The 16,556-nt window shown below is 44.2% G+C and overlaps 1 protein-coding gene across 2 annotated transcripts in view; it reads left to right on the top strand.

The window, feature by feature from the left end:
- The window catches only part of LOC311108316 (tubby-related protein 4-like), a gene marked incomplete at its 5' end in the record, with an annotated part of 74,540 nt that overhangs the window by 41,050 nt on the left and 16,934 nt on the right, over nt 1–16,556 (top strand). For both annotated transcript variants that reach the window (XM_084150946.1, XM_084150945.1), the window contains 5 exons: nt 10,363–10,463; nt 11,577–11,743; nt 11,887–12,111; nt 13,405–13,639; nt 16,335–16,479. In XM_084150946.1, coding sequence (XP_084007072.1) covers nt 10,363–10,463; nt 11,577–11,743; nt 11,887–12,111; nt 13,405–13,639; nt 16,335–16,479 — 873 coding nt within the window. The remainder of the gene's footprint in view (nt 1–10,362; nt 10,464–11,576; nt 11,744–11,886; nt 12,112–13,404; nt 13,640–16,334; nt 16,480–16,556) is intronic.

The raw sequence follows: 16,556 nt of genomic DNA, 5'->3' as shown, positions 1-16,556 counted from the left end.
TTACACCCCTTAGGCCCCTACCCAACCCACATTCCCAAAGGTACAATTACTCCCCCTACTCAATCCACAGGTACAGTAACAGTCACTTACCAGCCTTAAACCACCCAACAATGTACAGTTAAAACCCCTTCCCAAACCTGAAAGGTACAAATCCCCTTCCTCCAGCATCCTCTGATGTTTATAACCCCCTGCAAGCTACATTAACAGCCCGGTGTCACAGCAGGCGCTCTACTCTCAATCTCCTGTCCTCCTGTTCTCTCATCAGGGTCATGATCTACAGTTGAAGTCGGAAGTTTACATACACCTTAGCCAAATACATTTAAACTCAGTTTTTCACAATTCCTGACATTTAATCCTAGTAAACATTCCCCGTCTTAGGTCAGTTAGGATCACCACTTTATCTTAAGAATGTGAAATGTCTGAATATTAGTAGAGAGAATTATTTATTTCAGCTTTTATTTATTTCATCACATTCCCAGTGGGTCAGAACTTTATATACACTCAATTAGTATTTGGTAGCATTGCCTTTAAATTGTTTAACTTGGGTCAAACGTTTCGGGTAGCCTTCCACAAGCTTCCCACAATAGGTTGGGTGAATTTTGGCCCATTTCTCCTGACAGGGCTGGTGTAACTGAGTCAGGTTTGTAGGCCTTCTTGCTCGCACACGCTTTTTCAGGTCTGCCCAAAATGTTTCTATAGGATTGAGGTCAGGGCTTTGTGATGGCCACTCCAATACCTTGACTTTGTTGTCCTTAAGCTATTTTGCCACAACTTTGGAAGTATGCTTGGGGTCGTTCTCCATTTGGAAGACCTATTTGCGACCAAGCTTTAACTTCCTGACTGATGTCTTGAGATGTTGCTTCAATATATCCACATCATTTTCCAAACTCATGATGCCATCTATTTTGTGAAGTGCACCAGTCCCTCCTGCAGCAAAGCACCCCCACAGCATGATGCTGCCACCCCCGTGCTTCACGGTTGGGAATGGTGTTCTTCGGCTTGCAAGCGTTTCCTCCAAACATAACGATGGTCATTATGGCCAAACAGTTATATTTTTGTTTCATCAGACCAGAGGACATTTCTCCAAAAAGTATGATCTTTGTCCCCATGTGCAGTTGCAAACCGTAGTCTGGCTTTTTTATGGCGGCCTTTCAGTTTATGTCGATAATTGTTATTATTATTCTTTTATTTTTCTTTCACTTTTATTTAACCAGGTAAGCCAGTTGAGAACAAGTTCTCATTTACAACTGCAATCTGGCCAAGATAAAGCAAAATAGAACAGAAAATATATATACAGTGTGTGCAAATGTAGCAAGTTATGGAGGTAAGGCAATAAATAGGCTATAGTGCAAAATAATTACAATTAGTATTAACACTGGAATGATAGATGTGCAAGAGATGATGTGCAAATAGAGATACTGGGGTGCAAATGAGCAAAATAAATAACAATATGGGGATGAGGTAGTTGGGTGGGCTAATTTCAGATGGGCTGTGTACAGGTGCAGTGATCAGTAAGGTGCTCTGACAACTAATGCTTAAAGTTAGTGAGGGAGATAAGAGTCTCCAGCTTCAGAGATTTTTGCAATTCGTTCCAGTCATTGGCAGCAGAGAACTGGAAGGAATGGCGGCCAAAGGAGGTGTTGGCTTTGGGGATGACCAGTGAGATATACCTGCTGGAGCGCATACTACGGGTTGGTGTTACTATGGTGACCAATGAGCTAAGATAAGGCGGGGATTTGCCTAGCAGTGATTTATAGATGGCCTGTTGCTTGTTGAAATTCTCGATTATTGTAGATTTATCGGTGGTGATAGTGTTTCCTAGCCTCAGTGCAGTGGGCAGCTGGGAGGAGGTGCTCTTATTCTCCATGGACTATACAGTGTCCCAAAACGTTTTGGAGTTAGTGCTACAGGATGCAAATTTCTGTTAGAAAAATGTAGCCTTTGCTTTCCTAACTGCTTGTGTATATTGGTTCCTAACTTCCCTGAAAAGTTACATATAAGACTCGTTTTACTGTGGATATAGATACTTTTGGACCTGTTTCCTCCATCATCTTCACAAGGTCCTTTGCTGCTGTTCTGGGATTGATTTGCACTTTTCACACTAAAGTACGTTCATCTCTAGGAGACAGAACGCTTCTCCTTCCTGAGCGGTATGACGGCTGTGTGGTCCCATGGTGTTTATACTTGCGTACAATATTTTTTTCAGAGTTCTTGGCTGATTTCTTTTGATTTTCCCATGATGTCAAGCAAAGAGGCACTGAGTTTGAAGGTAGGCCTTGAAATACATCCACAGGTACACCTCCAATTGACTCAAATGATGTCAATTAGCCTATCAGAAGCTTCTAAAGCCATGACATAATTTTCCTGAATTTTCCAAGCTGTTTATAGGTACAGTCAACTTAGTGTATGTAAACTTCTGACCCACTGGAATTGTGATACAGTGAATTATAAGTTAAATAATCTGTCTGTAAACAATTGTTGGAAAAATGACTTGTGTCATGCACAAAGTAGATGTCCTAACCGACTTTCCAAAACTATAGTTTGTTAACAAGATATTTGTGGAGTGGTTGAAAAACAAGTTTTAATGACTCCAACCTAAGTGTATGTAAACTTCAGACTTCAACTCTATTTATAATCTATCAAGACAGCAATACTAGTACACAGCGTCGTAGAATACAATTTTAATCTGTAATAGGTTTAGGTCCGATGATAAGATAATAAGACATGAATGCATGTTGGGAGCAGAATTCCAGGGAAGTGTTCGGTCCAGCTGTTCCGGGTCTCCCTCGGTACTTCTCTCCTCCTATTTCTCCCCCAAAAAAATCCTCTCTCCCATCTCTCCTCCTCCAGTGACCTGCTGTGCCCTGTTTTGAGAAATGGAAAACAGTGTATGATTTAAGAGAAGTACTAATCAAAAGGGGACCATCGCACTCTCCCAGAAGCTTGGGTGGTGCGTAAAACCTGTGAATTCAGACAAACAAAAGGTGTGATAGGTCAAAAAGATGTTGCATAAAGCTTCATTTTGTTATTGGAGAGCAATTGAGGGCATCAGGCGTGAACCATTCATTATTTAATTGCCTTAGGTGTCTGCTCACTAGGATACATGATATCAATTCATGAGATATCTTACCACAAAGGACATCAGGCTCAACCGTTCATAAATATGTGGGGCTAACTCAAACGATATGCAAAATCTGATACGTACAGTCTAAATTTGGCCTATAGGAAGGAGGTAAATCTATTTATTTGTTTAAACCGTGTGGGACACATAATTTAATTTATATATCCACATGGCTTCTCTTTGGAGTAATTTGTTGTTGTACTCACCTCTGCGTGGCGGATGAACTTTTTTGATCCCGACGCAATGCAATTCATTAATAAAATGATTTTGTTCTATAAAGTGTCTTGCAACTGGCGAGGTTATATCTTGACGTCTGATAGTGGATTTATGTTCTCCAAGGCGTACTTTCAAGGCACGGTGTCACGATCGTCTGAAGAAGCGGACCAATACGCAGCGCGTGGAGTGAACATGATGACTTTATTTAATAAAGCAACCACGAAAAACAACAAATGACGATAGTGAAGTCCTCTGTAACACTGACAGAAACATGGAACAAAAACCCACCATGCCCACAGGAAAACATGCAGATTAAATATGGCTCCCAATCAGAGATAACGAGCCGACAGCTGACACTCGTTACCTCCGATTGGGAGTCACACGACACCACAATTAACACACCCAAAACACAACCAACCGAATACACCCTTACAACCAACCCCACAACAACTACCCAACAAAACAAATACACCCTGGCTCAAATCCAAAAGTCCCGGAGCCAGAGTGTTACAGTACCCCCCCCTAAAGGTGCGCACTCCGGGCGCACCAGCATACAGTCTCGGGGAGGGTCTGGGTGGGCGTCTGTCCACGGTGGCGGTTCTGGCCCTGGTCGTGGTCCCCACCCCACCTTAGTCACCACCCGCTTCCCTAGCCTCCTCCACATGACCACCCTCCAACTTACTCCACCTGGATTTAGGGGCAGCACCGGGCTAAGGGACAGCACCTGGCTAAGGGGCAGCACCGGACTAAGAGGCGGATCCTGGCTGGCTGGCTCTGGCGGATCCTGGCTGGACGGCTCATGGCAGGCTGAAGGATCTGGCTGCTCATGGCTGGCTGACGGATCTGGCTGCTCATGGCTGGCTGACGGATCTGGCTGCTCATGGCTGGCCGACGGATCTGGCTGCTCATGGCTGGCCGACGGATCTGGCTGCTCATGGCTGGCGGAAGGCTCTGGCTGATCCTGTCTGGCGGAAGGCTCTGGCTGATCCTGTCTGGCAGAAGGCTCTGGCTGATCCTGTCTGGCAGAAGGCTCTGGCTGATCCTGTCTGGCGGAAGGCTCTGGCTGATCCTGTCTGGCGGAAGGCTCTAGCGGCTCTGGTCTGGCGGACGGCTCTGATGGCTCATGGCAGACGGGCGGCTTTGCAGGCTTTAGGCAGACGGGCAGTTCAGGCCCCGTTGGGCAGACGGCAGACTCTGGCCGTCTGAGGCGCACCGTAGACTTAGTGCGGGTGGCCGGAACAGGCCGGACCGGGCTGGCGACGCGCACCGTAGTCTTGGTGCGGGTGGCAGGAACAGGCCGGGTCGGGCTGGCGACGCGCACCGTAGTCTTGGTGCGGGTGGCAGGAACAGGCCGGACCGGGCTGGCGACGCGCACCGTAGACTTGGTGCGGGTGGCAGGAACAGGCCGGGTCGGGCTGGCGACGCGCACCGTAGTCTTGGTGCGGGTGGCCGGAACAGACCGGACCGGGCTGGCGACGCGCACCGTAGTCTTGGTGCGGGTGGCAGGAACAGGCCGGGTCGGGCTGGCGACGCGCACCGTAGTCTTGGTGCGGGTGGCAGGAACAGGCCGGGTCGGGCTGGCGACGCGCACCGTAGTCTTGGTGCGGGTGGCAGGAACAGGCCGGACCGGGCTGTGGAGACGGACAGGAGGCCTGGAGTGAACAGCGGCCACCACCCGTCCTGGCTGAATGCCTACCCTCACACACTCTGTGTGAGGCATCAGCACAGGACGTACAGGGCGGTGTACCCCTGGCCTGGTGGCCTCCTGGATACTCCCCCTTTTCTCCTCCGTCAGCCCCGTCGTCCATGCCGTGTGCCCCCCCCTAAAAAATTTCTGGGGTTGACTCACGACCCTCCGACGATGGCCCTGCTGCCGCCGTTGCTCCTCTCTCGCCAGGGCCTTGATCCTTCCCCAAGGTCCCTTGCCTCCGAGCATGTCCTCCCAGGACCACGATGTGCCCACCTGGGCCATCGCCAGCCTCTCTATCTCCTTGCCCGGTGCCTCCTCCCATGTCCAGTCTCCCTGCTCCTGGACACGCTGCTTGGTCTTTCTTTGGTGGGTTATTCTGTCACGATCGTCTGAAGAAGCGGACCAATACGCAGCGCGTGGAGTGAACATGATGACTTTATTTAATAAAGCAACCACGAAAAACAACAAATGACGATAGTGAAGTCCTCTGTAACACTGACAGAAACATGGAACAAAAACCCACCATGCCCACAGGAAAACATGCAGATTAAATATGGCTCCCAATCAGAGATAACGAGCCGACAGCTGACACTCGTTACCTCCGATTGGGAGTCACACGACACCACAATTAACACACCCAAAACACAACCAACCGAATACACCCTTACAACCAACCCCACAACAACTACCCAACAAAACAAATACACCCTGGCTCAAATCCAAAAGTCCCGGAGCCAGAGTGTTACACACGGGATGTTTTTCCAATATAAATCATATTGCAAGAACACTGTAACATATAAATAACTCATTTTAGTAGTGCAAGTTATACATTACTTTATCTCATAGGACATAGAAGTCTGAGGGAATACAAAGTTAGAACATTTCATTATGGTGCTACATGAGGTACATGCTCTACACGGGAAGCATCCTTCTGTGAATGCCTCTTTTCTCTCTCTGACCACATCGGATTTAACCAATATCTTTTGATAGATTTCTTGATCGTTTTTAAACGATCAAGAAATCTATCAAAAATATTGGTTAAATCCGATGTGGTCAGAGAGAGAAAAGATAGTAGAGGACACAGTGGGCGCGGGGAGGATGTGTGTGACATTGTGCTGACTTTGTCACAGGAAGTCCTAATTGCTGACGACAGCAGCTGTCACAGTCAAAGGCACACGTCTCCAGACCCCTGGTTGTGCGTCACACTGCCACCCTAGTGACCGCCAGCCTGGGCCCTTGTCATGGAAACTGAGGAGTGGATAATATGGTTCCAGATTTCATGTGATTTCGCAGTACATGTGCCCACGGAATATGATGGCCCAGTGCAGCCCGATCAAAAATGAATGGAATTCTGAGTGAGGTTCCAAAAAACCTGCCCCCATCATACAGTGCATTCAGAAAGTATTCAGACCACTTGAATTTTTCCACATTTTGTTACTTTGCAGCCTTATTCTAAAATGGATTTTAAAAAATTATTAAAAATCCTCATAAATTTACACACAATACCCCATAATGACAAAGCAAAAACAGGTTTTTAGAATTTTTGCAAATGTATAAAAAACCCGGAAATATCACATTTACATAAGTATTCAGACCCTTTTGGAAGCGATTACAGCCTCGAGTCTTCTTGGGTATGACGCTACAAGATTGGCAAACCTGTATTTATGGAGTTTCTCCCATTCTTCTCTGCAGATCCTCTCAAGCTCTGTCAGGTTGGATGGGGAGCGTCGCTACACAGCTATTTTTAGGTCTCTCCAGAGATGTTCAATCAGGTTCGAGTCCGGGCTCTGGCTGGGCCACTCAAGGACATTCAGAGACTTGTCCCAAAGCCACTCCTGCGTTGTCTTGGCTGTGTGCTTAGGGTCATTGTCCTGTTGGAAGGTGAACCTTCGCCCCAGTCTGAGGTCCTGAGCACTCTGGAGCAGGTTTTCATCAAGGATCTCTCGGTACTTTGCTCCGTTCACTTTCCATCGATCCTGACTAGTCTCCCAGTCCATGCCACTGTCTGAATACTTATGTAAATAAGGTATTTCTGTTTTACATTTTTAATAAATTAGCTAACAATTCTAAAAACCTGTTTTTGCTTTGTCATTATGGGGTTATTGTGTGTAGATTGATGAGGACATTTTTTATTTGATCCATTTTAGAATAAGGCTGTAACATTTCAAAATGTGGAAAAAGTCAAGGGGTCTGAATACTTTCCGAATGCGCTGGATGTCTGTCGGGTCACATAATTAAATGTTGCCTTCAATTGGAATGATCATTCTACCCTAATTCTATGACTATTGACTACCAATTCCCCTCATCCCTCCAATGACCTAGAATAAGTACTGTACAGTTACAAGGTGACCAGTTTAACCAAGGGGCAAATATGTAATGTAAAAGCTTTAATAGGCTTCGTTAGAGATATCCTTGTGCTACACAAACCTGTTGTCTGTTTCCTGCATTTTCCCTGGTCTTTGGTTTAGTAAGAATTCATCCATTTTATGGGCACTGTTTTTTTCTTTCTTAACTGCATCTCATCAGTTGCTACGGTTTCATTGATGGCTAGGCCTGGGTTGGCCTCCCACTGTAATGTTTTTACAGTCTGGTCAGTCATTGTGTAGTAAAGCTCAGAAGTGCTTGCCTTAGCTGGAATGGTAATTATGCTCTAATTCACTCTTTTAAAAAGTCTGTGGTAATTGATTGGTGCTGAGAAATGATCTACAGGGATGGCAGGTTGGTGGGCAGGTTGCCGGGCAAGCTGGCAGACTACTCTCTCAAGACGTTGGTTGAAGATGCCAGGCTTCAAGACGCTGCTCGTCTGACTGCCAAGATTACACTGACATGATATTTGATACATCATAACTTTGAAGGGTTCCTTAGAACTGAACAATACACCAGTACACCAGTACACCACACAAACCAACAACATAACACACTGTACAATACAGGACAGGTCAGCTTCATAGCATAGCAATATGCAAAGAATACTAATACTATAATCAGCACTTATCACTAGACTAGGGCCAGGAGTTTTTCCTGACAACTTTATCACTGATCATATTTGCACATAAAACCATGGATTAATACAGAATGGGTCACGATAGTCCCTAGTCCCTTTGAGGGACCCAAGGTTGACATTGGTGTACAAAGCTGCAGTGGCTGTGTTTTATGAAGGTGTGTTATATATATATATATATATATATATAGTCCTGCGAGAGGAGATGGATGGTGGTAAGGTGAGATGTGTGTGTGAGCCTGCATACATGTCTTTGTGTGCTTTTGAATAGGACAAGGTGAATAATCACTACCCCAAGATGAATCACTAGGACCAGCTGCCAAAGGTACAGAAATGTCCCAGTGTCCCACTACCTCTTCCCCATTACACACACACACGCACACTGTGTCCCTCACTCTCAATCAATTTTTATGGCCTCTTTGGAAATGCATATCGATCACTCCATCCTCTGACATGGTTGCTATGACATTAGCCTCTATTGGCATGTACAGTTGAAGTCGAAAGTTTACATACACTTAGGTTTTACATACACTAGTTTTTCAACCACTCCACACATTTCTTGTTAACAAACTATAGTTTGTAAACTCTACTTTGTGCATGACACAAGTCATTTTTCCAACAATTGTTTACAGACAGATTATTTCACTTATAATTCACTGTATCACAATTCCAGTGGGTCAGAAGTTTACATACACTAAGTTGACTCTGCCTTTAAACAGCTTGGAAAATTCCAGAAAATGATGTAATGGCTTTATAAGCTTCTGATAGGCTAATTCACATAATTTGAGTCAATTGGAGGTGTACCTGTGGATGTATTTCAAGGCCTACCTTCAAACTCAGTGCCTCTTTGCTTGACATCATGGGAAAATCAAAAGAAATCAGCCAAGACCTCAGAAAGAAAATTGTAGACCTCCACAAGTCTGGTTCATTCTTGGGAGCAATTTCCAAATGCCTGAAGGTACCACGTTCATCTGTACAAACAATAGTATGCAAGTATAAACACCATGGGACCACGCAGCCGTCATACCGCTCAGGAAGGAGACGCATTCTGTCTCCTAGAGATTAACGTACATTGGTGCAAATCAATCCCAGAACAACAGCAAAGGACCTTTTTTGAAGATGCTGGAGGAAACAGGTACAAAAGTATCTATATCCACAGTAAAACTAGTCCTATATCGACATAACCTGAAAGGCCGCTCAGCAAGGAAGAAGCCACTGCTCCAAAACCGCCATAAAAGTTTGCAACTGCACATGGGGACAAAGATCTGACTTTTTGGAGAAATGTCCTCTGGTCTGATGAAACAAAAATAGAACTGTTTGGCCATAATGACCATTGTTATGTTTGGAGGAAAAAGGGGGTGGCTTGCAAGCCGAAGAACACCATCCCAACCGTGAAGCGCAGGGGTGGAAGCATCATGCTGTGGGGGAGCTTTGCTGCAGGAGGAACTGATGCTCTTCACAAAATAGATGGCATCATGAGGAAGGAAAATTATGTGGATATATTGAACCAACATCTCAAGACATCAGTCAGGAAGTTAAAGCTTAGTCGCAAATGGATCTTCCAAATGGACAATGACCCCAAGCATACTTCAAAAGTTGTGGCAAAATGGCTAAAGGTCAACAAAGTCAAGGTATTGGAGTGGCTGTCACACAGCCCTGACCTCAATCCTATAGAAAACGTGTGGGCAGAACTGAAAAAGCATGTGCGAGCAAGGAGGCCTACAAACCTGACTCAGCTACACCAGCTCTGTCAGGAGGAATGGGTCAAAGTTCACCCAACTTATTGTGGGAAGCATGTGGAAGGCTACCTGAAACGTTTGACCCAAGTTAAACAATTTAAAGGCAATGCTACCAAATACTAATTGAGTGTATGTAAACTTCTGACCCACTGCGAATGTGATGAAAGAAATAAAAGCTGAAATAAATAATTCTCTCTACTATTAATCTGACATTTCACATTCTTAAGATAAAGTGGTGATCCTAACTGAACTAAGACAGGGAATGTTTACTAGGATTAAATGTCAGGAATTGTGAAAAACTGAGTTTAAATGTATTTGGCTAAGGTGTATATACATTTCCGACTTCAACTGTATTACAGGGAATGCTTGGAATTGGTCTGAATTCCTGAAAATAAATGAAAGAGTAATTTGTCTTAGTCGGATTGTTTGTCTGAAATAGATTCGCTAAAACTGTTCACTGGTTTTTGAATAGGATCATGGTTGAACTGGTTTTGTATCTCTCTGTTGCCCTCTCTCTCTCTTTTTATCTGATTGTAATTTGGTCTCTTTCTCTCTGACCTGGTCTTGTTGTGGTCTTTCTCTCCGCAGTGCACAGTTTGAAGCCTCTGCTGACGGTTAGCTTCACCTCTGGAGACATCAGCCTGATGAACAACTATGATGACCTCTCTCCCACTCTCATCCGCACTGGCCTCAAAGGTATGTGTGTTTTTGAATTTTTGTGTTTAGTCCTCTCACTCCTTTTGGGTGGGGGATAGTCTGTGTATTCCCACTGTCTCTCTTCTACTGTCTAGGCCTATTTCACACACAGGTCAGTGGTGTTCTTAAAGGGGCAATCAGCAGTTGCTTTTTTTAACTTAATGTTATGTATCCATTGATTCTTGAATAATTTAACTTCTAAGTGCCTCATGAGCTTAGCGTACCCCATCAGAACCCCAAATATAAGCTTGTTATTATTTCTACTGCTGATTGACGCTTTAAGGCTAGGCACCACAGATTTGTTGGTATTTTGGTACATTGATATTAGTCTTTAAAAAAAAGTTAACATATAAAAATATCAAAAACGTTTTATATTTTCTTTAGTTTATCATACTAGCGTCATCATAATTTGAATGAATTTTAACCACTAAAATGGACATACATCAATCATTTCAAAGGTCACTACATTAACTTAAATATAATTTAAAAGCCCATTTCATAGAGAATGTTACAAACTGGACTATATTTATTAACTTCCTTTGAAGAGATGGTGATTGGGTCTAAATAGGCATTTGGCGTTTGGTAGTCTAAATTCAGTGTACTTGTCTTTAACGGCCATTTCCCGAAAGTCAGACTCTTCCCACACACCAACTCATTTTTCTCAGCTTCAGAAGCATAGCATCTGCATTCACCAAATGTTGTGTGGTTATCCTTAGATATATTATCCAGACTTGCCCAGAGGGAATTTTTTATATGTTGTAAAAAATGTATTCTAGATAACATTTTCTTTGGAAAAATTCACCAAAAATGTATTTTACTACAAGGTATTTATCCACAATCTGCTCTAGACAAGTCAAGTCCTGGAGTGTTTTATCAAAATGAAACCAAAATATTTAGGTTGACTTCATCCAGTGTTCAGAAAAATTGATTTGAGCTATTTAATGAGCTATTGCCTCATTTGCATATTTGCATAAATTATTTCAGAACCATTTTAATACAAAAAGTATTATTTGTGTCTACTGTGCATTCAACTGGTAAGGGGTTTGTGTGCGCGTGTGTGTAAACTGTGTATGTATGCTCACCCTCTCTCTTCTTTCACTCTGTGTGTGGTAGATGTGGTGGTCCAGTGGTGTTCTCAGGGGGATCTCCTGGCCGTGGCTGGGATGGAGAGGGCTATCCTATCCCCCGACCCCTCCTGTCCACCTCTCACCAGAAACGCCATCGTCAAGTTCTACAACGTCTGCGGAGAACACGTCTACACACTGGACACGCCTGCACAAGTAATAACACACACACTTACACCAGCTCCTGCGGCAAACAACACATCTTTAGGACCACACACACAAACATTAGTAAACATAATATTGAGAATGCACATCATATGCTATAAGTTCCATAGAATAATCATCCCCCTCCGCTCCAGCGTCCCATCACCACACTGTGCTGGGGTCACCGGAACTCCCGTCTGTTCTTGGCGTGCGGCGCAGTGCTCTACGTGGTGCGGGTGGAGCATCGAGTGGCCAGCCTGCAGCTGCTGTGCCAGCAGTGCATCGCTGGGGCGCTCTGGGAGGAGAAGGACGTGGCCAAGCTCACAATTCCCTCACGTCTCTGTTCCTACGTCACCACTGCCTTCGCAACCACCATCAAGGTACAGGGGGTAGGAGAGTATACCAAACATTAGGAAGACCTTTCTAATATTGAGTTGCACAACCCCCCCCCCCCCCCCCCCCCCCCCTTTTTGCCCTCAGAACAGCCTCAATTCGTTGGGACATGGACTCTACAAGGTGTCAAGCGTTCCACACGCGTTGGCAGGATGTCTTTTGGGTGGTGGACCATTCTTAATACACACGGGAGACTGTTGAGCGTGAAAAACCCAGCAGCGTTGCAGTTCTTGACACAAACCGGTGCGCCTGGCACTTCCATACCCAGTTCAAAGGCACTTCAATATTTTGCTTGCCCATTCACTCTCTGACTGGCACACATACACAATCCATGTCTCAATTGTCGCAAGGCTTAAAAATCCTTCTTTAACCTGTCTCCTCCCCTTTATCTACACTGATTGGAAGTGAATTTAACAAGTTATATCAGTAAGGGACATCAGTAGCTTTCACCTGGATTCACCTGGTCAGTCTATATCATGGAAAGAGCAGGTGTTCTTAATGTTTTTTACTCTCCATGTATGTCTAGGAGGGTGAGGAAGGTTTCTGGTTTCAGGTCAAGTTTGTTCTCCACCTGGCAGGCTAAGATGAGGATGGGGCTCAGTCTCATCTGTTGTACAAGCGATAAAATTGCTACTTGAGTTTAATCCATTTAAGGTAACCATTACAGTGAGGGGAAAAAAGTATTTGATCCCCTGCTAATTTTGTATGTTTGTCCACTGACAAAGAAATTATCAGTCTATAATTTTAAGGGTAGGTTTACTTGAACAGTGAGAGACAGAATAAAAACAAAAAAATCCAGAAAAACGCATGTCAAAAATGTTATAAATTGATTTGCATTTTAATGAGGGAAATAAGTATTTGACCCCTCTGCAAAACATGACTTAGTACTTGGTGGCAAAACCCTTTTTGGCAATCACAGAGGTCAGACGTTTCTTATAGTTGGCCACCAGGTTTGCACACATCTCAGGAGGGATTTTGTCCCACTCCTCTTTTCAGATCTTCTTCAAGTCATTAAGGTTTCGAGGCTGACGTTTGGCAACTCGAACCTTCAGCTCCCTCCACAGATTTTCTATGGGATTAAGGTCTGGAGACTGGCTAGGCCACTCCAGGACCTTAATGTGCTTCTTCTTGAGCCACTCCTTTGTTGCCTTGGCCATGTGTTTTGGGTCATTGTCATGCTGGAATACCCATCCACTACAAAATCAGCAGGGGATCAAATACTTTTTTCCCTCACTGTATGTGCTAGAATGCTCATCATTCCGTTCACTCTCTACTCCCAGACCCCTATCCCAGACCCCAACAACATGCGTGATTTTGTGAGTTACCCGACGGCGGGGAACGAGCGTCTGCACTGCACCATGAAGCGTACGGAGGACAACCCTGAGGTGGGTGGGCCCTGCTACACCCTCTATCTGGAGTACCTGGGGGGCTTAGTGCCCATCCTCAAGGGCCGGCGAATCAGCAAGCTCCGCCCCGAGTTCGTCATCATGGACCCCAAGACAGACGGCAAAGCAGGTGAGGTTATAATGGAGAAACTGTGTGAGGATGTTTGAAAGTGTTAATGGTGCTTGTTTTGAAAATATAACATTGAAATCCTGCTCCCTTATAATTGTATAACGATGCCTTGTAATAGATTCCATTGCTTTGGGAGGCTGTTTCAGCTTCACGAATGACTGCTTTTTGCTCGACTGTCCTTGGAAAGAAGCGTTTGTAAAGTCATTGTCTTCTTCTTGTTAATAACTGTTAGTTACCTATGACTAAAATATCATTCGTGGCTGCTGCCCAGCCAGAGCCTCCTTCCATGCTCCTCCAGTACTGTTCCATTCATATAACATATAGGACTTACTTGTGGTAAGTTAGTTCTAGACAGTGTTGGTTGGCATTGATAGTTCTCAGTTTTAATAGTCACAAAGCCAGCCAGCCACAGTACAGGGCAGACTGAGCCCATGTTAATTAAAAGATGCTTAATGGGAGCTGGGATGGCCTCTGGGCTCTACCATAAATTACCTCCCTCCCACTCTCCTCCTTCCTCTCCACACAGTGATAAATGAAACCAACCATAAAATGTATGCAGCCCATTCACACTTAAATGCCCATTAAATAAATGTGCTTTACCTAGACTGGAGTAGTCACAGTTCAGGGACCCCATGTGAATGAGAGAAGTTACTTGGAAACAATAGTTTGGGGGACTAAATAAGTTGAACAGTTTGATTGTGTTAAGTGTGTCTGAAATTGGATATGATTTCATGTCATGTCATTTCATTCATTTTATGTCTTTGAAGAGGTGAGTGAAGTGTGTCCCCTGCTGTTAACACTGGGGATAAGACGTGCTTGTTGTGATGATGGGGAATAAAGGTTGTGAACTTCACGATGGCTAGGATGGATTACTATCACTGTTGGTCAATGTCAGTTTGACTTATATCCCCATATGCAGAGAGACAGTGCCTTGCAAAAGTATTCATCCCCCTAGGTGTTTTTCCTATTTTGTTGCATTACAACCTGTAATTTAAATGGATTTTTATTTGGATTTCATGTAATGGACATACACAAAATAGTCCAAATTGGTGAAGTGAAATGAAAATAACTTGTTTCAAAGAATTCAAAAAAATAAATAACGGAAAAGTGGTGCGTGCATATGTATTCACCCCCTTTGCTAAGAAGCCTCTAAATAAGATCTGGTGCAACCAATTACCTTCAGAAGTCACATAATTAGTTAAATAAAGTCCACTTGTGTGCAATCTAAGTGTCACATGATCTCAGGATATATACACCTGTTCTGAAAGGCCCCTGAGTCTGCAACACTACTAAGAAAGGGGCACCACCAAGCAAGCAGCACCATGAAGACCAAGGAGCTCTCCAAACAGGTCATGGACAAAGTTGTGGAGAAGTACAGATCAGGGTTGGGTTATAAAAAAATATCTGAAACTTTGAACATCCCACGGAACACCGTTAAATCCATTATTAAAAAATTGAAAGAATATGGCACCACAACAAACCTGCCAAGAGAGGGCCGCCCTCCAAAACTCATGGACCAGGCAAGGAGGGCATTAATCAGAGAGACAACAAAGAGACCAAAGATAACCCCGAAGGAGCTGCAAAGCTCCACAGTGGAGATTGGAGTATCTGTCCATAGGACCACTTTAAGCCATACACTCCACAGAGCTGGGCTTTACGGAAGAGTGGCCAAAAAAAAGCCATTGCTTAAAGAAAAAAATAAGCAAGCATGTGGGAGACTCCCCAAACATAAAGAAGAAGGTACTCTGGTCAGATGAGACTAAAATTAAGCTTTTTGGCCATCAAGGAAAACGCTATGTCTGGCGCAAACCCAACACCTCTCATCACCCCGAGAACACCATCCCAGCAGTGAAGAATGATGGTGGCAGCATTATGCTGTGGGGATCTTTCTCATCAGCAGGGACTGGGAAACTGGTCAGAATTGAAGGAATGATGGATGGTGCTAAATACAGGGAAATTCTTGAGGGAAACCTGTTTCAGTCTTCCAGAGATTTGAGACTGGGACGGAGGTTCACCTTCCAGCAGGACAATAACCCTAAGCATACTGCTAAAGCAACACTCGAGTGGTTTAAGGGGAAACATATAAATGTCTTGGAATGGCCAATTGAGAATCTGTGGTATGACTTAAAGTTAGCTGTACAACAGCGGAACCCATCCAACTTGAAGGAGCTGGAGCAGTTTTGCCTTGAAGAATGGGCAAAAATCCCAGTGGCTAGATGTGCCAAGCTTATCGAGACATACCCCAAGAGACTTGCAGCTGTAATTGCTGCAAAAGGTGGCTCTACAAAGTATTGACTTTGGGGGGGGGGGGGGGGGGTGAATAGTTATGCACACTCAGGTTTTCTGTTTTTTTTTTGTCTTATTTCTTGTTTGTTTCACAATAAATAAAAATATTTTGCATCTTCAAAGTGGTAGGCATGTTGTGTAAATCAAATGATACAAACCCCCCAAAAAATCAATTTTAATTCCAGGTTGTAAGGCAACAAAATAGGAAAAATACCAAGGGGGGTGAGTACTTTTGCAAGCCACTGTAGGTCCCCATGAGTTAGTGACATTCAATGAATGACCAACCAGCAGGCATCATTCATGATGTTGTAGACAGACACCCATCATTTCCTCACCTCACCACTTTCGTTTTAATACACTTCACTCATCTTCCTTTCTCTCCATTCCTTGTTTCCCTCTCTTCTTCCAGATGAGGTGTATGGGAACAGTCTGATCTCGGCGATGATCGACAGCTGTAACTGTTCAGACTCCAGTGATATAGAGCTGAGTGATGACTGGGTCGGCAAGAAATCCCCAAAGCTATCCAGAGGCAGCAAGTCTCCTAAACTCCCCAGGTAATGAACACAGACATTATACAGCACTGTCATTCATTCATAAAACATTAATTCATATCATTAATGAATAACAAGCA

Source organism: Coregonus lavaretus, assembly GCF_964263955.1.
Source record: "Coregonus lavaretus genome assembly, chromosome: 33".
NCBI lineage: Eukaryota > Metazoa > Chordata > Actinopteri > Salmoniformes > Salmonidae > Coregonus > Coregonus lavaretus.
Note: the sequence above shows the minus strand (reverse complement) of the source record. Positions and strands in the feature narration are given on the sequence as shown.